General features: G+C 45.0%; 1 protein-coding gene across 1 annotated transcript; it reads left to right on the plus strand.

Annotated features, from left to right (window-relative positions):
- The first annotated feature begins 24,998 nt into the window (after positions 1-24,998).
- LOC148020368 (uncharacterized) lies at positions 24,999-27,449 on the plus strand. The gene has a single exon (XM_087700950.1). It carries the CDS (start codon positions 25,422-25,424, stop codon positions 27,144-27,146), a length of 1,725 nt encoding a protein of 574 aa, XP_087557076.1. The 5' UTR covers positions 24,999-25,421; the 3' UTR covers positions 27,147-27,449.
- The last annotated feature ends 502 nt before the right edge of the window (positions 27,450-27,951 follow it).

The raw sequence follows: 27,951 nt of genomic DNA on the forward strand, positions 1-27,951 counted from the left end.
TCCACTAATATTTTGTGACTGCTGCTGTGAATTTTGTGCAGCATTACCATTTTGTGCATCTACATCATCAATCACATTTACTGGTTTATACCAGCTACTCATCTCATAAAAAACAACATCTCTGCTCACTGCAAACTTACGAGTAGAAGGGTTATAGCATCTATACCCTTTTTGCTGCAGAGAGTAACCAATAAAGATGCACTTCTCAGCTTTTGGATCCAAGTTGGATCTCAACTCATTTGGCACATGTACATAGGCAATGCAACCAAAAATTTTCAAATGAGAAATATCTGGTTTCCTACCAGTATACCTCTCCTCTGGAGTCATCCCATGTATTGCTGTAGTGGGAGTCCTGTTCATTATATAGACTGCTGTAGCAACTGCTTCAGCCCAATAAAAATCTGGCAAGTCTTTTTCATTGAGCATGGCACGAGATACCTCTCCAATATGCCTGTTTTTCCTTTCTGCAATTCCATTTTGTTGTGGGGTATAACTGCATGAATATTGCTGCTTTATGCCATGCTCCTGCAAGAACTTTGCAAACTCATTTGAGAGGTACTCTCCCCCTCCATCTGACCTTAGGCATTTTATTTGCAGACCTGTTTCTTTTTCAGCCATAGCTTTAAGGGTTTTGAAATGCCCAAAAACTTCACTTTTCTTTTTCATAAAATACACCCAAACTTTTTTGCTATAGTCATCAATAAAAGTGACAAAATAATGACAGCCTCCAAGAGATGCAGCTTTAGTAGTCCACATATCAGAGTGGATTAATTCCAATGGCTTCTCACTCTCTTGAACATGTCTAGGAAATGGTTTTCTTGCCTATTTTCCAAACTGACAGGCTTCACATACCTTATGCATTTCTGCAACCTTGAATTTTGGCAATCCTGCAACAATATTTTGGGCTTGCATTGATTTAAGTCGCTGTACATTAACATGACCAATGCGTTTATGCCAGATATCAATATCTGCAACTACACCGGTCCCATGTGCAAACATTGCTGCACTCAATTCAGACATGTCTGCATCCAACGTAAACATTCTGCCCTTCTTCTTTCCTTTTGCTATCAAGCGACCTTTATTTTTCATATCCTCAACAAAGCATCCATGAGGATTAAATATGACCTACAAGCCCTGCTCAACCATTTGACCGACAGAAACCAGATTCTTGGTGATATTCGGGACATGAAATACATCAGACAGGTATTTCTTTTTCCCATCTTGCATAGACAAGGGAATTTTTCCAATCTGCACAATAGGATGTGTACTATCATCACCAGTCTCCACAAATCCTGGTTTTTTCATTTTCCATGCATCATCCATCCATTCTGCATGACCTATCATGTGGTTTGATGCACCTGAGTCAACATACCATACATCATTGCTTTCTTCTGCACTTGTCACAGAATTGTTCATGTGCTGCACCATGAACAAATGCTCATTTCTGTCATCACCCTGTCTGCTAGAAGATGCATAATTCCCTTGTTGCAGTTTTCCATTCATGATGTCATTCTGCTTTTTATAGCAGTCTTTAGCCATATGACCCATTTTACCACAATAGTAGCATTCAACATTACTGTTTGCATTTTGGCCTCTTTGCCATCCACCACGACCTCTTTGGCTCCCCCTGCCTCTAGAGTTACCATGTCCTCCTCCATAGGACTGGTTTTCTTGAGTTTGCTGCATATTCTGATTTCTACCACGGCCTCCAAATCGGCCTCCTCTACCTCTGCCTCTACCTCTTCCAGCGTTTGAGTAGAAGACAGCTTCTTTTGAAGTTCCTCCTGAAGAAGATGCACCACCATTTCTCTGCTCCTCAGAAATTAGAAGAGCAATCAACTCCTCAAAATCAGGAAATCTTTCACGAACTGAGATGGATGTCCAAAACTGTGCATAATCCTTTCCTAGACCATTCAAGGTCACAGAAACTAAATCATCATCTTCCACTGGTGACCCAATGGAAGCAAGTGCATCTGCAATCTTCTTCACCTTCATGTGGTAGTCATTGATGCTCGTATTTTCTCTTTGCACATTGTGCAACTCTTGCTTGAGCTGCATTTTCCTGGCTTGCGTATTTGTGCTATACATCTTTGACAGAGTATCCCATGCCTCCTTTGGCGTACTTGCATCCTGAATATGCACAATCATAGAGTCTGAAATGCTGATAGACAGCCAATACATAACTTTCCTGGCTCTCTCATGCCATGCTTTAAATGCCTGCATTTGCTGTTGATTGGGAACATCAGAAAGAACTGGTTCTTCTTCATTTCCTGCAACAAATTCCCAATATCCTTTTCCCATAAGGAAATTCGTCATTCTAAACTTCCATGCTTGGAAGTTGTTCTTGTCAAGCTGTTCAGTGACAATCTGTGAAAGAGAATCAGATGCCATTACAGAAGACTGCAAAAAATTCTGTCACTGCAAAAACCACAGCTTCACCCTCACAAGGGAAAATCTGCAAAACTGGCGAAAGTGGTATTTGACCACACAGTCACTTCCTAGTGACGATTTTGCATCAACAGGCAACAGGGATGATTCTGTAACTCCCAATGTCTCTGCGCACAAGCATACAATGCAATTTTTACAGTAACTATTCACCGACCTGTAGAACAGTGGCTGCACAGCATAAAACTGGGCCTTTTCCTGAGTGCGTGCAGAAAACTTCGGCCTCCAAAACAGGCCCCGAAATGGCCTCAAATCAAAAAAACAAGGTCGCTGAGGGCTAAACTGCTCCTCTTACCAGAACACCGCGAGCTTGGCTTGCTTTCTTGAGCTCCTTACCACGAACAAGGCTCTGATACCATGTCAAGATTGTGGGAGAGAAGGAAGGAGTCTCACTTGTAGCTTTCTTGCTTGCACAATGGGGGAATACACATAAGGGTGGAGGCTGAAAACAGTTTTCCTCTTCTTTGTTGTGTAAGCCAAAAGAACTCAAGTACAAAGAAATAGAAGAACCCTATATATGGGTCTCAAACCAAACTCAACTAACTAAGGTGGCATACTAACTGAGCCACGAACTAGAGTAGATAAGGATAGCTATCATGTAGCTATTATTCATGGGCGGTGTACCAACCGCGTCTGCAACTGACAAGTCGGTGACATAAATACACAACGGTCACCCTGGCGTATCATGAGTGGAGCTCGATATCTCAACACCTACTGGCCACCCCCTTCACCTTCTTCGTAGACCATCAAGCCCTGCTCTATTTAGTGAACAAACCTTGTGCTACAGGACGTATAGCTCGATGGCTTCTCCTGCTCCTAGAGTTTGACTTCTCCATGGTGGTGCGGAAGGGAAAGCAACATTACATGGCTGATCATTTGTCCCGTATACCCACAAGAGAAGCCGTTGGACAAGGCATCATGGACGAATTACCGGACAGCCACTTATTCCATCTGTCCAACGAGGGAGACCTATTCAGGGCCGATCTGACACCATACTGGGCAGACGACATAGTCCAAGTGCTCGAGCATGGGCTGCCCGAACGACCAATAGAACGGGCACAGCTTAGATGCTTAATCCTGAAAATCCAACCCTACCAGCTGATTGCAGGCCAACTCTATAGGCTGGGGCAAGACGGATTGCTACGTAGGTAAGTATGTGAGCATGAGATGCACGATGTGCTCTCAGAGGCGCACAATGGTATTGCAGGAGGACACTTTAGCGGAGACACAACAGCATGGAAGGTGCTGCAGTCCCAGCTATGGTGGCCCACACTTTTCCACGATACTACACAATTCGTCAAGCATTGTGATGAGTGCCAACGGACAAAAGTCCCGGTTCATAAAGATTAGATGGAGTTAACCCCGGTTATTGCTCGCCAACCCTTCGAAAAATGGGGGATTGACTTCATAGGACCCGTCAGCCCCGCGGCACAATACTCACAAGCCAGGTACATCGTGGTGGCCACGGATTACCTCACCAAATGGGCGGAGGCGAGAGCCACGCGGAGAAACAATGCTAGGATGACTGCCAAGTTCTTATGGGAGCAAGTAATCTCGCGTTTTGGTTGCCCCATCGAACTGGTTAGCGACCAGGGAACGCACTTCATCAACGAAGTGATAGCCCATCTCCTATCCACCTTTCTCATCATCCATCGCAAATCCTCACCATACTACCCTCAGGCTAATGGCTAGGCTGAATCAACCAACAAAATTCTCGTCAATGTCCTGACTAAAGTAGTCTCAACCTCACGAAGTGACTGGGATAACAAGTTGATGGCAGCCTTGTGGGCCTACCGAACAGCTTATAAAACGGCCGTCAGTCAAACACCTTTTAGGCTGACCTATGGGACTGAAGCCATTCTCCCATTAGAATTCTTTGTCCCTAGCCTGAGGATAGCACTCCAAGAATGATGGGAAGGGAAGGAAGCATGGACGCAACGCTTGGTTGAGCTGGAATGCTTGTCAAAAGTTTGTCTCCTAGCCACCCACGCACTTATCTGCGAGAAAGCCCGACGCAAAAGCTGGTTTGACAAACATGTCAAGCAACGGGAGTTTGAGCAGGGTGACCTAGTGCTCCTCTACTCAGTTAAAGGACATAAGCAAAAGATGAAATTCAGAGGTCTCGGACCCTTCAAGGTCCGGGCAATCAGCCGAACTGGTAATGTCGAGCTGGAAACACTGGATGGTGAAGGAATGGGCTTCTTCAATGGCAGTCGGGTCAAGAAGTACTACTCGCCCACTCATCCGTTACATGATCTACCAATGGTAGAACCACCCGTCAAAATATGAGTAGCCACAATCACGGAAATCTACGAGAATGAGGAGGAGCCTGTAGAACCCGCCTACCTTCGTGTCACGGTCACTGCCAAGCAGACGTGCTCCTTCGACGCCCTGATTGATGAGGGGGCGGATTTTAACGTTTTAATGCACGAGCATTGGACCCAGCTTGGCGCACCAATACTTCATCCCACAACAGCCAAATTAAGCCCATACGGGGCTCAATCCTACCCGATCCTCGGCACATGCCGAGTCGCCGTTTCTATCGAGTTTGAAACTATCCCCATGCTGTTTTACATGTTGCCAAGTACCATGGATGCAAGCACAGAGTCATTGCTCGGGCGAACCTTTAAAAAGCAGACCCGCTGCAATGTTGATTATGAGTCGCAACGCATCCACTTAACGATCGGCAACGTGCGTATTGTCACAACTTTCAGCAAGGGCCTCGTAACCCTATCACCGCTCACAAGGCCACCGATAGAAACAACCGTAGCTAGGACTAAGGAGGGGGGCCATGCATATCTACCACACCCAGATCCCCATAAACCGCGGCCCGCAGCACCCAAAGCAAAACCCCAACAGACTCACTTGCAATGGGTACCTAAGCAGCCTCGAGAACCGCCTAGAACTAGACGCGCATGTCTCTGCAGAAGAGCCACAAATCTAAACCTAGGAAACCAAGACACCATCATCGCAAGTGCCGCGTGATTAAACAAATATGGGTCCCTAAAATCCTCCTGCGTGCACAAGGCTACTATGAGGGGAATGCCTCGCTGTGGATCCCTAAAATCCCAACTGTCAAACGCACTAGTTCTACATCGACCTCAAGTCTAATTAGTCCTTGTCCCCCGATGCCTCAAGACCATGAATCGCAGGGCTCACCCCACTCATCCGACCCCTCTACGTGTCAACCCAAGAGTGTCGCACATGCCTATCGGCCCAAACAATGGCCATCACCATAAGTGGCATCATCCAACCAACCCAACCTGTCGCTCAGCAGCCTAGCTGACTACAGCAGCATAGCCACTAAGATCAAACCCGACCCATCCATCTGGCCAACGCCCAGGTTGCCGACTCAAACGGACCCCTAGCCGCAGCTCTATACTGTCAGAACCTCCAGCTCCAGCAAACCCCAACCACCCGCCGGCCTTAAGCCCTCCTATGAATGAAAGTCATTTCTAACGCTGGCCGCTGACCTCGCAGAGGACACTGGAGATGATGTGGTGGACTGCATCAAACAGCTCGATGCCACCTTTGTTGCACTGGCCCTCAGCTATGATCGCCTGGACTTGGAACTATTAGCAGAACCCTTTGCAACAAACGTGCGCAATATGCCTTGCTCTTGGGAGACTTTTGAATTCGCCTTTGCACAGGCCTCTCGTTCTGCCCGCCGAGTTGCTTGCTAGCGAGGTCTCCAAAGAGCAAGCCATTAAGCAACGCCTCATCACATCATTTGACCCACGGACAACGTCTGCCCTCACTGACCAAGAGAGCGTAAGGTTGTCCCACCTGACGGATACGGGATCACCCTTCTTGAAGCAGTGGTACGCTCTTAGGTTGAAATGGGAAGTCAACGGATGCCGCATAATGACCAACGCCGAACAACGCTGAGCCATCAAAACGGCCGAGTATGATCCCACCTACGTCGCGCCTACCTGGTATAGAGTGTTAACCACTCTTCGGGGTCGAACATCATATCTCAGGGCACCCCTATCTCGACCGCCTCTTAACAGAGGAAGAGCTCCACATTGCAAGTCGGGTCAACTCCGGTGATTTGCTCACAGATGTCCTCACGTACATCACACATATAGGCATCGACCCTGTGACCTGGACTGCGCTGCACACCTGGAATATAACCCCAACTTCTACGTTTGGCTCCTACACAAATAAACATGAATGCCTTGGTCCCACAACCTCCAATCCTGGGATTCTTCTTTTCCAAAAGGGAGAAGGGGCAGTAAGGGGATAAACGGAGTTAAATCTAAAAAGTTAACCAAGTGTGAAAAGCTCAAAAGTGAAATGCTATATAAAAGGAGGTGATAGAAGCCTGAAAGGAAAAGTTAGGGCTATGGACAATAAAATCTGCTATGTTTGTGGTCGTCCAGTAAATTGGTTGCCAAAAAATACTAAAATGGGAATTGGCTAAATGTGCAGGTGGCGACCATGGCAAGCTAAGACAAAACAGGCAAGCTCCCCTTCTCGGAGGAAGAACAAGTGAAGTACGGCCTCACGGTGGAAACAAGAGCGTTCAACCAACTGAAGTTCCGCCATATATTCAACCTAGAAGACGTGGTCATCGAGGAACCGGTGGTACGATAAATTATAGAGCAATGCCACCTACAGAGGTACCTGGACGCAGTGGGCCAGAGGATAAACTACACCCTGTGCACCGAGTTCTTGCGCACCTTCAATAGAAACAGGGGCACCATCACGGTGTGGGACAGGGAAGCTACCAGACAAGTGCACGTCGAACTGACCCCCGAACTAATAAAAAAGGCCACTAGGACTCCCAAACAAGGTGGAGAGGAAACCAAAAAGAGACGTCTATGCCATGTTGGGGATGGACAAAGTGAAGGTCCACACCAACGACGGAATTAGCCTGGCAGACATCCCGATCAAGAGATTCAGCTACAGGCGAAGATGATGCATGCCCTGTTCTCGAGCCAGCGGTACAACAGCATTATGTCCAGAATCAATGTACCTCTACTCGAAAGCATCACTGCGCAATCGTTGGACAAGGTGAACCTCAATGGGTTCGTAAGGAAGACAATTGAGGCTTCGGCAAAGGCCCTGGTGACAGGAGGAAGAGCCGTGGCAGGAGAATCCCCTTCACCCCGATCGACCTGCAAAGCCTCATCCTCCAAGGCCTCCACCATAGGGTTTGGAGGTTCCCTTACAGCAATCAGCCGCGAAGCGATAGGGCAGGGACAAGCAGGAGAAGACAAACAGGGAGGTGACGAGAAAAGTGGCGAATCGCTGTCTCAGTCCCAGCCTCAGGCGGAAGAGCAATCTAATGAAACGGAAACGGACACCGACGAGGAGGGAGAACCCCAGGCTACACCAAAAAGAAAGGCGGAACAACAGACTAAGGCCCTACACGGAAAAAGAGAGGAGGCGCAAAGGAGGAAAGAGAAGGAAGAGCTTGAATGGACCCAAAGGGAGTTGGTAAGGGAAGAGGAGGAAAGAAAAAAGAGGGCCGAGGAGGAGCTGAGAAGGAGGGAAGAAGAAGATTTGGAGCTGGCGACCCGTCGCTCCATCGAGGAACAACGAAGAAGAGACGTGGAAGGAGCAGGGGGTCCGTACCAACCTGAGGCACCCGGTCCCAGCACAGGTGTGTCAGAAATTGTGCACCTGCCTCGTGCAGAAGGAAAAGGAAATGACCCAATCAGGTCAGCCTCCCCTCTCCTCATGCCACCCATGCAAGCCACCCCTATCATGGTGACACCCTCTGCCACCGCCACCCAGGGGCACACCCCAAAAATCGATGAGAGCAACGTGGTCACCTGGCTGCAGTTTCTGGTGGAAAGGGAGCTGGCAAGGGAAGCGGCCGTGGCCACCCCAGCTTCAGGTGCCAAAAGGGCAGCCACGGCCGAACTGGAGCCAGGGTCAGAAGTGAAAAGACAAAAATTAGAAGAGGTTGCCACCACTACAACCATGCCCCACCCCCCACCTCCAGCAGGCCACTACGACGAGTATGTGAAGGAGCTGCTCGCACAGTTGCAAAGAGCCAGGCAGGAAAGGAGGAGAGCTGTGGAGGAGCTGGCAGCGGAACACGAATCACAAGCTGCCCTCCAGCTGGACAGAGTGAAGCAGATAACAGAATATCAAAGGGAAATCGTTGTGCTCAGGGAGGAGGCCAGCACTAAGGAGGGAGAAGAACTAAGAGCCCTGAAGGAACGCGACGCTGCCTGGGAGGGAAGAAGGAAAATCCCGATGGACCGTCTCAACGGGGAAAGGGAAACAAATGCCCACTTTTGGCGTAAGAATGATCAATTATTTGCAGCCAACTTGGAAGCACAAAGCTAGCTTGACAAAATTAGACAGGAGGCTGCAGAGCTGGATCAATTAAGGGCAAAACAGGTGCGAAGGATGCAGGTGAAGCTGGACCAGCTCAATGCGCAAATCGCAGAGGAACACCAGGAGCAGTCCCGCCTGCACCGTGAGCTCGAGGCCCAGCAGCAACAACTCATGGCAATGACCCTCCATCAGGGGGAAAGCCTAGAAGATATGGAGAGAAGGGAAAAAGAATGGTCCAATTGTTGAGATGGCAAGCTCAACACATGTGGACATGGATGATGGACCGCCTGGTTAGATGGGTCCACACGTCTACACTTAGCACGTCAATGGTCATTATGACTCTCACATGGCCACTGACTCATTACTTATTATATTCAGGTTGTTACACCTATTTACAGAGCTGGCATAGTTATAGCGCCAGTCGACTAGTGTAGTCGGTTATGCATTGTTTGACTTAGTAGGCCACTTTCCTTTTATGTTATATCTTATCTATATTTTGTGTACATTGTAAAGAGTGGAAGAAGAAGAAGAAATCAGCAAGAAAACGTTTTGGCCTCAATCTCTCTTCTTGTCTCTTGAGTGAGCTTCTCCTTGTGCATTCTGTGTGTGTTCGGCGCAGCATCTTGAGCAACCCCCTCCACCACGTGATTCTTAACATGGTATCAGAGCCACACCACTGAGAGAGGCTGATTTCGAAGGTTGAAGCAAAGGAGAAGAAGCAAGGTTCGAGCAAGCAAGCCACGCGTAAGAAGCTCTCCCATCCTTCCACTCTTTCTCTTGGATAGTGCCTGTGGAGGCACTGGAAGCAGGGCAGAGCTAAAATCTCAGATTGCAGTGAGATTTGGTGTGCGCGAAGAGCACTGTGTATCCAGCAGACAAGCCCTTTAGGGCTTACCCGCAGTTATTTTGGGCATCTGAGGCCGTTTCAGGGCCCGTTTTAGAGCCGCAAGGTTGCAGACATCAATTTCAGGGTACGCTGTGACTTCAACTGTATTGACCGAAAGTGGGTGCGCAGGTTACAGATTTCAGATCTGTAAGTTCAAAGGTGTTTACCAGTGAGTAAACACAAGGTTTATCTACAAACAGGTTACAGATTGCATGTATTGTTGAGCAGACAGTTAAAAAGGCTGTCTGGTGTATTACTGTGCACTACAGGTCCAGGGTTGCAGAAGATTTACTTGCTGTTGGTATTAATTTTGTGATAATGGCAGAGAACAGTGGAAGCCCTATCATTGAGAAGCTCGACAAGAACAACTACCCTTCATGGAAGTTCCGTGTCACGAACTTCCTTATTGGAAAAGGCCTCTACGAGTTTGTTTCAGGTGAAGAAAAGGAACTGGAGATGAGTGATCCTCCAACTGCAGAAGAGACAAAGGCACGGAAGGAATGGAATGCAAAGGATAAAAAGGTCATGTATTGGTTGTCTGCAGTAATTGACAATAATATGCTGGGACACATTTTAAATGCAGAGAATTCATATGCAGCTTGGACCATACTTGAAAGTATGTTTTCTGTAAATACAAAGGCACGAAAGATTCAACTCAAGCAAGAGTTGAATATATTAAAGAAAGGGAAGATGTCTATCAATGAGTATGCACTGAAGGTAAGAAGCATTGCAGATGCATTGGCAGTGATTGATGCAATGCCCGATGATGATGATTTGGTGTCGTCTACCTTGGGTGGACTTAACAATGAAAAGGCTTGGAAGTCTTTTGTAACTTCTGTATATGTCAGAAAGCCATTTCGAGATTTCGATGAGTTGGTCTCCCTTATGATCACTGAAGAGATCAACATGCAGAGTGAGACATCTGAAAGAAGTGGTGAACAGGTCCAAGCTTTCTACTCCAGTTCAGGAAGGGGACGTGGCAGGTTCTCTTCAAGAGGCCGTGGTAGTGACAACCAGCAAAACAGATTGAATCAGCAATTTGGCGATATGCAGGTTTCAGGAGGTCATGGTAACTTTAGAGGCAGGGGGAGCTTTAGAGGAAGAGGTGGATGGCAGAACAAAGGTTCTAACAACTCTGGTATTGTGTGCCACTACTGTGGCAAAACAGGTCATATTGCAGTCCAATGTTATGCTAAGAGAGATGATATCCGCAGTGGTAAGTTGCAGCAAGGAAACTATGCATCGTCTTCACAACAGAATGAAGACAAAAATGAACGTTTGTTCGTTATGCATCATATGCTGAATGCTGTTACAGGAAAGGGAACACATGAAGATGTTTGGTATGTTGATTCAGGTGCATCCAATCATATGACCAGCCATGCAGAATGGTTTGGAGAGATGCAGGATTTGCAGAATGCAGGTTATATGCAGATGGGTGATGACTCATGCCACCCAATTTCACACATTGGAAAAGTTCCCTTGTCCTTGCATGATGGTAAGACAAAGAGTTTTTCAGATGTATTACATGTACCATCTATTACAAAGAACTTGGTGTCAGACGGTCAAATGGTAGAGCAAGGGCTGCAAGTCAGATTTAATGCAAAGGGCTGCTTTGTAGAAGACTTCAATGACAAGTGCAGGTTGGTAGCAAAGGGAAGTAGAGTTGGACGTATGTTCACTCTAGATGCTGGAATTCCTACTATGAATGCGGCTATGTATGCCAAAGGAAAAGGTGTTGTTGCAGACATTGAAATTTGGCACAAACGCATTGGACATGCAAATGTACAAAGGCTGAAATTAATGCAGTCCAAAGGGTTGGTTACAGGTTTGCCTACATTTAAAGTTGCAGAATTTCAGAAGGTATGTGAAGCATATCAGTTTGGTAAGCAGGCAAGACAACCCTTTTCACATGACAGAGATGTAAGCAGAAATATCCTTGATGTTGTGCATACAGACATTTGGGGGCCTACACAAAATGTATCTCTTGGAGGTAGTTCATACTTCGTCACATTCATTGATGATTGTTCTAGAAAGCTGTGGGTATATTTTATGAAGGAAAAGAGTGAAGCGTTTGAGCACTTTAGAACTTTCAAGGCTGCAATTGAAAGAGAAACAGGCTTGAAAGTAAAGTGCCTGAGGTCAGATGGAGGGGGAGAGTACCTCTCAAATGAGTTCAGTGATTTTCTGAGGTCTCATGGGATAAAGAGACAGTTCACATGCAGGTATACCCCACAGCAAAATGGGGTTGCAGAAAGGAAAAACAGGCATATTGCAGAAGTTGCACGCGCCTTGATGGCTGAAAAGAATATGCCTAAGCATTTTTGGTCTGAGGCTGTTCATACTGCTGTTTATATTATGAACAGAACTCCCATAGCTGCAGTTCATGGTATGACCCCCGAAGAATGTTTTACAGGTAAGAAGCCTGATGTTTCACACTTGAAAGTATTTGGCTACATTGCGTATGTTCATGTGCCAGATGAGTTGCGGAAGAAACTGGATCCAAAGGCTGAAAAGTGTGTCTTTATTGGATACTCTTTAGAGCAGAAATGGTATCGCTGTTACAACCCTGTCACATGTAAGTTCAGAGTGAGCAGGGATGTCATCTTTGATGAAATGAGCAGTTGGTATGTATCTAGTGGTGATGCATTGGATGTTGATGATGATCATGACACTCATGTGCAGGCTGAAAGGCAAGAATCACGGACTCTTAGTGGACCAGAGACATCATCTGGTAGTCCTTGGTCTGGGAGACTAAGGAGTACCTCTATATCTTCGAGTGCATCTAGTAGCACTACAGGTAAAGACAAAGGAAAGAATAAAGTGTCAGAAGGCATTGATGCAGTTCTTAATGGAGACTCTAGTGGCTCAGAGAGCTTGGATGATGAGCTTGGCATTCCTTCAGTGAGGACTCCAGGTGTGCAGAGAGCACGTGTTAATGCAAAGACTCCATTGAGTGATCCAGTGGTACGCAGGTCTAGCAGGGTGAGATACCCTGTTAAAAGATTTGGTTTTGAGGGTTATGCAGCTCACCATTATGCTTATATGGTGAAACTAGTTGAGGATGTTGAGCCCACATGTTTTGAGGAGGCTGTTGGTCATGCTCATTGGGATGCAGCAATGGATGAGGAGATGGCTGCATTAGAGGCCAATAAGACTTGGGATCTAGTATCATTGCCGAAGGGAAAGAAAGCTATTGGATGTAAGTGGGTTTATAAGATTAAGCACAATGCAGATGGTTCTATTAGCAGGTACAAAGCTAGGCTGGTTGCAAAAGGCTATGCCCAAACATATGGCATAGATTATGATGAAACCTTCAGTCCAGTTGCTAGGATGGCAACTATCAGATGTGTGATTGCTTTGGCAGCAGCCAAAGGTTGGAGATTGCAGCAAATGGATGTAAAGAATGCCTTCTTGCATAGTGATTTGCAGGAAGAAATGTATATGGATCAACCAGCAAGTTATGAAGATTTAGAGCATCCCACGTATGTGTGCAGGTTGAAGAAGGCACTCTATGGGCTCAAGCAAGCACCTAGAGCATGGTCTAACAAGATCAGAGAGTATCTTGTCAATATTGGCTTTTATGTTTCTGATGATGATCACTCACTTTATGTGAGAAAGGGAGATGCAGGTTTGGTCATCATAGTCATCTATGTGGATGACTTGATTATTACAGGTGATAGTGATAGTGGGATTGCAGAAGTCAAGGATTTTTTGAAGAATAAGTTTGAGATGAAGGATTTAGGTGAGCTAAGGTACTTTCTTGGCATTGAGGTGATCAGATGTGATGATGGTATATGGCTGTCCCAAAGACAGTATGTCTTGGATATGTTGTCCAAGTATGGTATGACAGCATGCAAACCACTTTCAGTCCCATTGGAGCAGAATGTAAAGTTGAGTGCTGAAGTTGGGGATGAGATAGAAGACCCTACTATGTTCAAGAGGATAGTGGGGAGTTTGATCTACATGACCATTACAAGGCCAGACTTGAGCTACGTTGTTGGTCTTGTGAGTCAGTTTATGCAAGTATCTAGAAAGCCACACTTGGATGCAGTGAGACGCATATTGAGATATGTGAAGTCCACATTACATTATGGACTTTTCTATGAGGCAGGTACAGAGGTACAGGTGTTTGGATACACAGATGCAGATTGGGCTGGTAGTATGTCTGATAGAAGATCTATCAGCGGATACATGTTCTCTCTTGGTAGTGCAGCAGTTGCTTGGAGCAGCAAAAAGCAAGTAACTACCCACCTTCACATGTCACCATACCACCCTCTTTTGCAAGTGGTAGCCACACCCCCAAGTATCTTGCCAACATGGGTTTCGAGTGCTTGGTTTGTGTAGTATATACACTTGCAATCAAGAACAACTATTAAACCAAATAAAGCAAACCATGCGGGTTTTTTTTTTTAAATAATGCGCAATTGTAGTAAGAAAACATAATAATATTTGCATCAACCACTAAAAGGCAGGGATGACTTGTAGCTTTTCTGCTAGATTGCTTGATTTTGACTTAAGCACTACCCTATGGATAGAATTGGAACCACACAAGCCTCTAAAAGCATTTGGAACTTCAACTTTACACCCATCTATGTCAATGTGCATCATCCAAAAAGGAACTCTCTGAAAAGACATAGTCGACTAGTGTAGTCGGTTATGCATTGTTTGACTTAGTAGGCCACTTTCCTTTTATGTTGTATCTTATCTATATTTTGTGTACATTGTAAAGAGTGGAAGAAGAAGAATAAATCAGCAAGAAAACGTTTTGGCCTCCATCTCTCTTCTTGTCTCTTGAGTGAGCTTCTCCTTGTGCATTCTGTGTGTGTTTGGCGCAGCATCTTGAGCAACCCCCTCCACCACGCGATTCTTGACACCAATCATAACGAGCATAGAGTATGGGACTTAGCACGCTGGCTAGCCAAGGCCGAAGAAGACAGGGTGCTGGCTGAGAATCAGGCAGAAGCAGCCCAGCTCTCCATGATAGCTTAGCAGCACACCTTTCTCAATACGCTGCTCCACGCCACCAGACCAGAAGGAGATGAAGCCAATGATCAGCTGCAAAGGAAACTAACCATTGCGCGCAGAGCTCTCACAACAAGCCTGCACGTGCCGCTGCAACTAGGAGGCCCGCCGCAGAGCCTAGAAGAGCAGAGAAGATATCTTGCACAGGTAGGCCTGACGACACAGGAGATAGACGACCTTGGTTTCACAGAGGAGAAAACACAAGAAGATGAGCAAGCAGAAGGGGGTGAACCGGAGCTCGATCTGGGACCTCAGGAGGAGGAATATATCCCACCACCCCCTCAACCACAACAAGCCGAAGTACAGCCCCCTGATACATCTGCCGAGCGAAGAGCGGCCCAAACCAACCGTAGGAAAGAGATGGTGGAGAAGGCGAGAAGAAAGCTGAATGCCAGACCTGTCCAGAGACAGACTGCTCCTCTCCTACTGCACACCCAAGATTCCCCTACTAAATTTTGTGCCGAAATGATTATCTGGGAACAGCAGGAGTATAACCGCGACCCCTTCGACCTGCGCTTTGAGTTTCCCACTACCTTGAATAGGGTACTGCCCATTCAACTGGTGGAGGATATCATTGCCATAGGGGCCAGGCTCAAAGCCAAATGGTTAGCGGAGCGTGAGGTTCACCCAACTGCTTGGGGAGCCGAGGACCGCGAGTTTTGGCAAGATAAAGTCCTCCAAGTGCCTAGATCAGTGGAAGGCTATAATTGCCAACCCACCTGGAGGAGACACATTTTTGATGTCAACCTAGAAGCGTGGATGGCATTTTGCAATACCCTCCCTTCAGAGAGAAATGACCCCACTTTTATGCCATATCCTCGAAGGGTAGGAGTGGACTTCAACCCGTCCATCCACGGCAAGTTCGATTTCAACATCATCTATAATACCAATAGCACCTCCCATAGAAACGCCCTCCTTTTCACCCTCCCCGACTTGTATAGCTCTATAAATAAATTTCTTAGCGAATTCACCTCTTGCCCCAACCCCGCATTCATCACCACTTGTAATTATCTTAGGTTTATTAGGATCCTAGTCCACCAAGAACCCGCACCCCAAGAACGCCACCTCCCACCCCTCTATTTTGACCCCAACGCCATAGACAGCAACACCATGACTCGCCTCATGATGCGTGCTTCTCTTTTGCCATCTTTCTATGGTGCACCACTCGAAGACATGAACGACAGCAAATTCACCCAGTGCAACCACCCCTTTTTTTCTACCACCACCCTCAAAACCTGCCTCCACATCAAAGGCTACTTGTTGAGTCGAAAATTCCTTAACAAGGCCCCCCACCCCCCACCAACCCTTACCTACTATTCAGATGATGAGGAGTAAAACTCCTGTCATGCCTTGTACTGTTGCCTCCATGTATACGCCTCCTCATGCTATTATATATATATATATATATATATATATATATATATATATATAAAGAAAAAAAGAAAGAAAGAAAAAGCACATACGATCACAGTACCGCACCTAGGTGTCCTCAAATTAGGAATGACTAGCGACCTTGGTCAGCTGGCTCCGTCCCTAATCCCCTAGCCCTTTCATACATCCCCCACAATTGTTGAGGGCACACTAAGAGCAGGACATACCTAGGGAGATTGCCTCGCCCATGATATTCCTTTGCACTCATCTCAACGCCCTTACAACCCACCGAGGTAAGCAAGGCTTGAAAGACCAATGGAAAGTCCATACTGACGTCTCCAGCAATCTTCAAGTGTACTCCACGTCTTCATTGACACATTTTTCCATCAACTTAGCTCCTTGCTATACAAGGAACCAGGCTGACAGTCTTCTAACTAAGTAATATCTAAGTATGTACAAGCTCTCACATAATGCCTACACTGAAGTATATTCACAGTTTGGGTCCTCAAGTGCAAGACAATACTCTCAGCTTGCTTAGAGTTCGACCTGTCTCCCAAACTAATCAAATATGTCTTGTGCACAATAGGGAAGACTAGCACTACCCTTAGGGAGAGACCACCTGAGAGGTTTTCAATTGCAGGTATTGAAGACCACAACGGAAGTGTCATTCGTTCTTCATCAACACCCAACTCTAACTGCTCACCCCTCACCATCCGACAAGCCCGGAAAGAATAGTCCTGTGCAGGGTCCCCAACAAACCAACATGTGTACCGGCCACCAATGCAAACCCCACGAAAACCACAGGAGTCCTTGTCACCCACGTCTTCGGTGCATGCTACCACCTGCTACCTATGACAATGAGTGCTATGGGACTGGCACTCGTCTAGGAGGGGGTAATGTTAACCCCAACACGAAGAAAGCAAAAGAAAGTGGAAAAGACGCAGGGCAAAGGCGGAAAAAAGGTAGCCTGACTGAAGAAAGAAAAGGAGAAAAGGCCAAAAGCGCAAGGGCAACCTTAAAAGTCCAAGGCAAATACAAAAGGGGAAGGCGCATTTTTAAATAAAAAGGCGCACCCTAAAATCTTGTAAAAGAGCGTCGGGCTCTCACCCGTGCAATTTGTAAATGTAGAGGGGCGGTGAAAAGGAAGCTAGGAAGATAGAAGAACAATGGAAAAAAGGGCCTAGGCTATGGCCGGCCATGTAAAAAGGGGAAAAGGGGATGACCGCCCAAAAAGGGATTTAGGGTTTTGTATATAAAGTTGAAAAGTGAATAAGGAGCTCATTCTTTGGTGTGTGGCAAAATGAGTCTTCTTCTTCCTCTCTTCTTCTCTCCTTCTTGCTTGTGTGTGCTCTTGAGAGAGGGAGTGTGAGAGTGTGAGGGAGTGAGTGTGTGTGAGAGTGAGGGATCAAGAGGGTGAAGCTCTTCACCATCTCCTCTCCTCTTCTTCTCTTCTCTTCTCTTCTCTTCTCTTCTCTTCTCTTGCGCGTGCGGCTATGGAGGATGGAGCTTGGAGATGGAGGAGGCTTGAGGATGCTTGAGCTAGCATCTAGGATCGTGGAGCTACCGGAGTGCAAAAAAGAGGAGGGTACTCGATCGAGCATCAAGGTAAGCTCACTACACTCGTAGGATCGACGGCGCGTCGACTAGGTGAGAGATAGCCATTAGAGCTCGCTTGGAACGCTTGAACAATAAGCGGTCCGTGGGTCTTGGCGGTTGAGCGAAAGCTCCCACAGATGCTTTGTTGAGGATATGAAAAATAAAGGTCGCTTCATAGCAAAAGGAAAGAAGAAGGGCAGAATGTTTACATTGGATGCAGACATGCCTGAATTGAGTGCAGCAATGTTTGCACATGGAACCGGTGTAGTTGCAGATATTGATATCTAGCATAAACGCATTGGTCATGTTAATGTACAACGACTTAAATCAATGCAGGCCCAAAATATTATTACAGGATTGCCTAAATTCAAGGTTGCAGAAATGCATAACGTATTGAAGCCTGTCAATTTGGAAAACAGGCAAGGAAACCATTTCCTAGACATGTTCAAGAGAGCAAGAAACCATTGGAATTAATCCACTCTGATGTATGGACTACTAAAGCTGCATCTATTGGAGGTTGTCATTATTTTGTCACTTTTATTGATGACTATAGCAGAAAAGTTTGGGTGTATTTTATGAAAAAGAAAAGTGAAGTGTTTGAGCATTTCAAAACTCTTAAAGCTATGGTTGAAAAAAAAACAGGCTTGCAAATAAAATGCCTAAGGTCAGATGGAGGGGGAGAGTACCTCTCAAATGAGTTTGCAAGGTTCCTGTAGGAACATGGCATAAAGCAACAATATTCATGCAGTCATACCCCACAACAAAATGGAATTGCAGAAAGGAAAAATAGGCATATTGGAGAGGTATCTCATGCCATGCTCAACGAAAAAGACCTGCCAGATTTTTATTGGGCTGAAGCAGTTGCTACAGCAGTCTACATAATGAACAGGACTCCCACTGCAGCAATACATGGCATGACTCCAGAGGACAGGTATACTGGTAGGAAACAAAGCCATGGATGAAGAAATGGATACCTTGGAAGCAAATGCTACATGAGAATTGGTACATTTGCCGAAAGATAAGAATGCAATTGGTTGTAAGTGGGTTTATAAGGTGAAGCACAATGCAGATGGTTTTGTGAACATATACAAGGCAAGATTAGTAGTCAAGGGGTATGCACAAGCATATGGCATTGATTATGAAGAAACATTCAGCCCGGTTGCAAGGATGACAACCGTAAGAGCAGTCATTGCTATGGCTATATCAAAGGGATGGTCTTTACATCAGATGGATGTAAAGAATGCCTTCTTGCATGGTGATTTGCAAGAAGAGGTCTATATGGAGCAGCCACCAGGTTATGTGCATACTGTTCATCCTGAGTTTGTTTGCAGGTTGAAGAAAGCCTTGTATGGCTTGAAGCAAGCACCTAGAGCATGGTCTGACAAGATAGGACAGTATCTTGTCACTATTGGCTTTCAGATTTTCAAGGCAGGTTTCTCACTTTATGTGAGAAAAACAGAGAAAGGTATTATACTGCTTGTCATTTATGTTGATGATTTGATTATCACAGGTGATAGTGATGAAGATATCCTTCATGTGAAAATGCTATTGAAGCAGAAGTTTGAGATGAAGGATTTGGGAGAGTTGCATTATTTCTTGGGCATTGAGGTGATTAGATCACCAAGTGGGATATGGCTCTTGCAGAGGCAGTATGGATTGGACATGCTGTCCAAATATGGGATGAGAGGCTGTAAGCCTATTTCAGTTCCTTTAGAGCAGAATGTGAAGTTGAGTGCAGATGCAGGTGAGCTTCTCGAAGACCCTACTATGTACATACGCATAGTAGGAAGTTTGATTTATATGACTATTACCAGGCCAGATTTGAGCTATGCTGTTGGATTGGTAAGTCAGTTTATGCAGGCTCCAAGGAAACCGCATTTGGATGCAGCTAGATGCATACTCAGGTATGTGAAGTCCACATTGCATTATGGACTATTTTATGAGACTGGGATTCAGATACAATTGCATGGATACACTGATGCTGATTGGGCTGGTAGTATTTCTGATAGACGATCTACCAGTGGATATGTGTTCTCTTTTGGAAGTGCTGCAGTCACTTGGAGCAGCAAGAAACAACCTACAGTTGCCTTGTTGAGCACAGAGGCTGAGTACAGGGGTACATCAATGGCTGCACGTGAGGTAGCTTGGTTGCATAAGCTACTTTATGATATGCATCAGCCTACAGATGGGCTAATTGTTATTTATTGTGACAACATGAGTAGTATACACTTGGCAAATAACCCAGTCTATCATGCTAGAACAAAGCACATTGAGGTGCATTATCACTATGTGCGGGAGAGGGTTTTACTAGGTCTTATTGATCTAGTTTATGTCAGCACAGAGGATCAGGTAGCTGACATATTTACGAAGGCATTGGGCCGCAGAGAAGCTGCGCAAGTTCAGAGACCTGCTTGGTGTGCAGGAATTGGGATTGAGCTCGAGAGGGAGTGTTGAGATATCGAGCTCCACTCGTGATATTCCAGGGTGACCGTTGTGCATTTATGTCACCGACTTGTTAGTTGCAGATGCGGTTGGTACACCGCCCATGAATAATAGCTAGATGACAGCTATCCTTATCTACTCTAGTTCGTGGCTCAGTTAGTATGCCACCTTAGTTAGTTGAGTTTGGTTTGAGACCCGTATATAGGGTTCTTCTATTTCTTTGTACTAGAGTTCTTTTTGGCTTACACAACTAAGGAGAGGAAATCTATTTTCAGCCTCCACCTGTGTGTGTATTCCCCCATTGTGCAAGCAAGAAAGCTATAAGTGAGACTCCTTCCTTCTCTCCCATAATCTTGACATAGTCTCAACTCAGGCCCCCTAAAATAACATTGATTTGGATCTAGGATGACACACTAGGATAGTTGACATTCAATCATTCCTAACTTGACCTAATCTAGCATTTAAGATTTTTAATGGAATTCTCTTGGCTAACCAAGACCACTTTGATGTATAAAAAATCCATGGACAATTTAAACACCCCCTCCCTCGAAGAGTAGTTTTAGTTTTCTAACTAACCTAACACAATTTATCCACATCTCTTTGCATTCTTCGTTTCATGTTCTCTCCCCCTTCTCTTTCTTTCTCTCTCTCTCTCTCTCTTTCTTTGTTGCCCCCCTCTTTGTTTCTCTCCACCCCCTCGTGTTTTCTCACTATTTCTCCTCTCTCATTCCTTCTCTCTCTCTCTTTCTATCTTTCTTTATTATCATTCATGTTTATTCTCTCTCTATCGTTCTCTCTTTCTTTTCCTTTTTTCTTCTCCCTCTCTTATTTCCTCTCTTTCTCCCTCAATGCACCTCATTCTCAAGAAAAACAAACAAAAGAAAAGAAAAACAAGAACAAACCAAGAGGAGGCACCCCTATATCCTTGTAGTGATTGTATGCCCATGACACATATGCTAGTTAATAGTCCTATATGCTATTTAGAAACAATAACAATTGACATATATAATTTTATCATAGTTCATTTTGAGCCTATAGAGGTAGGTAGTCACTCCTAATATTAAAGCTTATAGGTGTGGGAGGAGGGTTGGTTGTTGAAGGTTGGATGTGACGTTGAGTTTATTTTTCCATTTACTCATACCAAGTTATTTTGGCCACCATGATGGATTTGATGGAATATCGAGTTCCTTCATGGGTAGTTCATGTAAAAAATGCCCTAAAGGATTGTATCATCTAATATAGTTACTATTAAAGTGTTCAATACTTTACCTTTCCAAGGTTTCTAAATCTATGCTACTTATCCAATTGATTGCATGGACATGGTAGGGTTTGAGGCCTCAAAGTTTAAGCATTAATAGGTCATCTCTCTTGAAGGATGGCTATTTGATATGCTTATCAAACTAGGCCTTTCATCGTGCCTTTTTAACAAGCAAGGCATGAGTTGCTAAAAGTATAGTTTTCATGAGGCATTCAAATTCTATAAGGAGATTAACTCAAGCCTCAATGTGCCTTCCCAACATTCTTGTACAGTGCATGAAGACAAGGGATGAGGAACTCGACTAATGTGATTGCGTAGGTTCCATAAGTCAGCCTAAAGGGGGGTTGTGCCATGGCAATCTTCTAAGCTATTCATAATCCATAGTGCTGCCATGAGTTTATGATCCCAGTTTGAACTTGAGGTTAAGATAGTCTTGGTTAAGACGCTAAAAGTATCTTGTTGGTGGATTCTTCTTAAGCCATATACTTGAGTACAGTATGCGCTAGACTTCATATGTAGGACCAAGAATGTGAACAAGAGAAATTTGACTACTTCATTCAAAAAATGGGTTCCTTGGCTATTGATTATCTCAAGAAAGAAGCCAAATCACGAGATGACTTGCTCCCATAATAATTTTACAATGGTGTAGGCACTATTCTTATGAGTAGCTCTAGTTTCTTTCACTTAGTCATGTAATGAGTGGGCATAATGATATAGCAATCTTAGGAATTTTAGGCATCAATATTAATGGGTCCACAAAGTCTATACCCCACATCTTGAAGGGTTGGTAGGTGATTATACTCGAGTAAGTTAGTCATGAATATATGTGTGCATCACATGGGCTCAAAATAAAGTATTTTTAAAATACCAACCCTAGATGTGGGGTATAGAATTTGTGGACCCATTAATGCCTAAAATTCCTAAGATTGCTATATAAGTATGGCCACTCATTACATGACTAAGTGAAAGAAACTAGAGCTACTCATAAGAACAGTGCCTACACCAGTGTAAAATTATTATGGGAGCAAGTCATCTTATGATGACTTGCTCCCTTGAGATAATCACGAAAAAATGTCGTGATTATCTCAAGAAAGAAGTCAAATCATAAGATGACTTGCTCCCATAATAATTTTACACTGGTGTAGGCACTGTTCTTATGAGTAATCACGATTTTTGTCGTGATTATCTCAAGAAAGAAGTCAAATCATAAGATGACTTGCTCCCATAATAATTTTACACTGGTGTAGGCACTGTTCTTATGAGTAGCTCTAGTTTCTTTCACTTAGTCATGTAATGAGTGGCCATAATTATATAGCAATCTTAGGAATTTTAGGCATCAATATTAATGGGTCCACAAAGTCTATACCCCACATCTTGAAGGGTTGGTAGGTGATTATACTCAGGTAAGTTAGTCATGAATATATGTGTCCATCACATGGGCTCAAAATAAAGTATTTTTAAAATACTATCTTTATATATTTTTTACATATAGAAGGGTGTAATATAAATGGGTTATTTACATATTGAATAAAAAAAGGGTTATGTTTTACTTGAGAAAAATTAACAGATAAGGATATTTATAATTAGGCTTGAACGCACGTGATGTATAGGATATACATATAGTAACTTCCTCGAGTGATTATAGGAAAGAATTTCGGTTTGACTTTTTGAATTGGTAGTTTGATTCTTTAGCACTACTCACCACAATGCTTGATGAAACAAGACATGTCCTTGAATAGGGTCGGCCACCACAATTGGGAGTCTAAACCCTTATTGAGTATAGTGTTTATGTCAGAATGACCACTACAACCCATTTGTGTGCTTTTTATAGCACATTCTCAATCTCATGCTCACACACATATCTCTAAAGAAGACTGTCCTATCCTAGTCAATATAATTGACTAATAAACATTTGGTAGGGTCAAGTCTTGATTAAGAGATGGGTGAGTTGTGCCTTTTTAATAGATCATTTTGGTAATCCATTCTTTGAGATGTGAATGATATCATCTATCTTTTGAGGTGTGAGGTTTAGCTTGAATAGTTGGGCTTCTTGCTATATTCATAAATGAGTATAAGGAATTATCATCAATCCCAAACACTTTCTCTTCATGGTGATGATTGCAACATGCAATCACCAATGAAATGTTGCTTTTCCTTGTGTACAATTATAAAAAGTCAAATTTTAGTAGGACTACAAGCCATCAAGCATGCACCTTGTAGCACAAGTTTATTTACCAAATAGAGAAGTGCTTGATGGTCTGCAAAAAGGGTAAATGGTGTGGCAAACAAGTAGTGGTAAAACTTCTTAACAACATATGTCATTGCTAACCCTTTCATTTTTTACATCAAATAATTTATTTATGCTTCAATGAGCTATTTACTATTGAAATGCATAAGAAAGTTCATGTTATATTCACTAGGTTGGCTTAACCTAGCTCCAATATCTATTTTTGAAGCATCAATATACACATGAAAGGTTATTATCTAATCTAGGGCTCCTAAGATGATAGGGGTAATCATTAGAGCTTTCTTAAATGCTTCATATGAAGCATGGCATTCCTTGGTCCATTCCCAGATAACCAACAACTTATAAAACAGTCCCACCATCATGGTGTAATTAAGCAAAGCGTTAATAATATGTAATATGTCCCAAGAAGCACTGAATGCCTTTTTGATTTGTGGATGTTGGAAGATCCATTATCACCTTAACCTTTGCACCGCTAATCACAATGCCATTCTTGGATACTACATGGTTTAGAGGATAATGCAGTGCGTAATCTAGAATTAGCATTTTAATGAATTTAAAGAAAGTTGATACTATGAGCACCTTTCAAAGACCAAGCAACACTTCTCAAGGTTCTCCTCCCAAATAGAGTAGACACAAAGTTCATCAACAAACACGTTGAGCCAATGTCACAAAATATCTCTAAAGATGGTGTGCATAAGCCATTAGAAGTGGCAAGTGCATTGGTCTGACCAAACATCATATAAAATGAGTGCTTACTATGGGTAGAGAGTGGTAGTTAATGACATCGTGATGAGCAATATAGCAAGTATAGCTAGTTTATGTAGCATAGAGTGAATGCTCTACATGTTTATGATTGAAGCATGATAGGGGGTGTCACATCATTGTCTTGTCCTTCCATTGTTAAGGTAAAGCAATAAGTACATGAGGTTTTGAATAAAAGATCTTGCGAACATTTTGTAACTTCTTTACCCAAGAAAAACTTATCAAAAGTGTGGTGTCGAGATGAGCTCTCAAAAAATATGTGTTGTGGATGATGGAAAAGTGTTATAGCGTGACTATAGCTTACCAATCTTCATGGTTTTGTGTGTGTAACCTCAGAGTTCCGTAACAAGGAGCGGCTTATCTCAACACTTTGATTCGTAGAACTTGTAACACGCGTGGGATGGGTATGAACCTCCCTTTGTATCCATGGACTCTGTTCGTGCATGGAAGCTAGAGCTTGTGACTCATGGATCCGTATGAAACCACTCTAGCTTTGGTCCAATGGGAGCATGTGGAAAGCAGCCGTCTGCATGCACTACTACTACGTCTACATAAAACAATTAAAGAAGGGCTAGTATGTGCCTTTTCTGACACGAGGGTTTCTCTCTCCCACCTTCCTTTCCTGACGCCACTTCTTCTCACAGCCAATCGATAATCCACAGGCCAATGGAAATGTTGTGGTCGCTCAGCTCTCTCTCCACGGCCGCTCTATCTCTATCCCTTCCCACTGATGAGAAAAGATGTTGGCCAGCGGCCAGCCTAAATGCTCTCTCTCTCTCTTTCTCGTCTGGTCGCCATGCCTTCGTCTGCTGTTAAAGTAAGGACTGCTGAATTATTTCCCAGCACTATCAATATCCTCCCTCATTCTTTCTCGCTTCCTATCGTGATCATATGCGCCTTTGGTATCCTGCACACTCATATTCACTGTCGCCTATCACCGTTTATTCACTGTCGTATATCACCTTGACTTCCACTCTCACTATAAAACCAATCTGCTTCGCAATTATCTCCCCTTTCTCACACACACACACACACACACACACACACACTCTCTCTCTCTCTCTCTCTCTCTCTCTCTCTCTCTCGGTGGACCAGCTATGGCTCTCCACGAGATGTTCAAGCGCTCTGTGAGCCCTTCGCGTAAGCCGAAGTGGAGCCTGGATGATCTCTTTCTGCCATCGTCCACATCCACTTCCCCGTCGAAGCTCTACCAGGCCTGTAGTGCCGAGCAGAGCTGGTCCGCGTGCCTCAGCCATGGCTCCGCTATGCAGTCCCTCAAACACAGCCTATGTGGTATCGCCAGTCCCTCCCGCGACCTGTCGTCCCTCTGCGCAGACGACGCGTCGTGCTTGCAGGACCTCGCAATGGCCGGCACAAGCGAGGACTACAGCAGCCTGTGGTCGTGCATCACGGACGACCCCATGGATGGGTCGTCGGGCTGTACGACAGGCTATCCAATGAATGCATCGTCAGGCTTGAGCTTGCAGGAGGCGGCGGAGGCAGCCGATGTGGCGCCGCAGCAACTGTCGCACTGCGATGATATGCAACTCCTACAATCATCATCATCATACGACCTAGACCAAGCTGGCTGTATGTCGTCGCTCAGCTCATTCTTCTTGGACTCAGAGAAAGACCTGGACGGGCTCGCGGCGGTTGTCGGCGAGCAGATCCTGTTCGGGAACAGCGCGCGCACTGACGCATCGACGTCCACCACTGCCAGCTTCACAGGACCTTACAACGACGTGCAGGACGTCCTGTCTGCATTCACCCAGACGCAGGCTCACTTCCTGCCCGTCAACACCATCCCTCGGTCCTTCGAGTTCATGCAGGACACCAACTCCATGGTCTCCAAGACAGCCTCCTCATGCTCTAGCTCCAGTGATGCCCCCATGGTGAAGCTGGACGCAATCAAGCTGCCATGCTCAGAGATCACTCAACCAGAGCTTATGGCAGAAGGGTCTGAGGCAGGCGGAGTGAGCACCAGTAACAGGGTCTTCCGTGGAGTTAGGAAGAGGCCATGGGGGCGGTGGTCTGCAGAGATAAGGGATCGCATTGGCCGGTGCAGGCATTGGTTAGGGACATTCGACACTGCAGAGGATGCTGCAAAGGCTTATGATGCAGCCGCACGGAAACTCCGGGGAGCTAAAGCAAGGACTAATTTCACATTGCCAGCATCTTCACTCATTCCCTCGTCGATACAGCTTCCGTCCAACAGTTCATCCTCGCATCAAGATGCCTCTGGCAGCAAGGCCGGCGGCGGCCCAAGGGGCCGGATGAGCAAATCAACTGCCAAATCCAGCTGCAATAGCAGTAGGGCATCTCTAACAAGCCAGCAGGCTTCTGCAAGGGGATGTTCAGCATCATCTTCATCATCTACTCTTCCGCCAAGGCACAAAGCCATGCAACAACAGATGAAGGTGGAAAACTCACGGTCTACAATCTCTGAGAATACTACAGATACTAAGCCGTTCAAGCTTCTAGACCTAAAACCTCCCTCTCCAGCTGCCATTCCATACGTAGGACATGCTTCTCCTCATATAATGGTGTCTGACGTGCACCTCATCTCAGCATTGGATCTGAATCAGGGTTTCCTTCCCTACTCACCGATAACGACCACACTACAGCAAAAGCACAGTACCCCTTTTACATCAAGAGGCTATCAAAGGTCTCCTTTCCAGATGTCCCCTTCCCATGCTTCCGGAACTTTCTTGAGCTCTCCCTATCATGTGATGCCTAAAACCGCCGTCGGCTCTCCTCCGGTAAATGGTGGCGCAGCTGCAATGTATCAATGGAGTGCACTGTACAATGCCCCATCAAAGTGATTGCTACTGTTCGAACATGGAATTCCTGTATAAATAGAGTTTTACGGAGTATTCGGAGCCGGCAGGTGAAATTCTGGCTATCAAAGTCTATACCCTGTGATTGAGCGCCTGCCCGGTTCAATTCAGTGTAACCATCCTTTCTTTTAAGCAGCAGGCGAAGCTCAATAGTAGAGCGGGCTGACATCCGGTTGGCTGGATGCAATGTGTTTTGTAACTTGTCTCTCTCTCATTGGGTGGAAAGAACAGCCGTTGCTACTGTTCAACTGTAATGACAAGGTATTGCTATATCAGGGACTTAGAGCAGAGCAAACTTTCATGAATCGATACTCTCTCATACTGGATGAATGAGAGAGAGAGAGAGAGAGAGCGTGTGTGCGTGTGTGCGTGTGTGTGCACTGCGTGCGTGTGTGTGACAGAGTATTCAAGCCCAGCTGCGTGTTAGTATTTACTATGCTTTCCCGCATATTAACCCCAGCACTGTACGCTCCTGCATGGCTTTATCCAAGTAGTGCCCACCAACGAGTTGTCTGGACTCTGGAGCAGGCCCCTTGTTCCCGTTGAGTTGTTTCTAGCATTCACCATGGACCTATGCGGATGGCAAGTAGCTTAGTAGCCCAAGTGGTTGGGGGCAAGCTAGTGTGAATTCAAACGATGGATCACATCCCTTGAGCAATGTGTGTGTGTTCAAACGTTGGATTACATCCCTTGAGGATTCCTTGAAAGTCTACATCTTCTCAAGAAGAAAAACCATACTAGTTTTGCAAAGGCATGAGATTCTTACCTAAATTCGAGTATCGAAGGGTAG

This window comes from Lygodium microphyllum, chromosome 19, assembly GCF_053477565.2.
Source record: "Lygodium microphyllum isolate KBCC chromosome 19, Lygodium_microphyllum_v1.1.10, whole genome shotgun sequence".
NCBI classification, from domain to species: domain Eukaryota; kingdom Viridiplantae; phylum Streptophyta; class Polypodiopsida; order Schizaeales; family Lygodiaceae; genus Lygodium; species Lygodium microphyllum.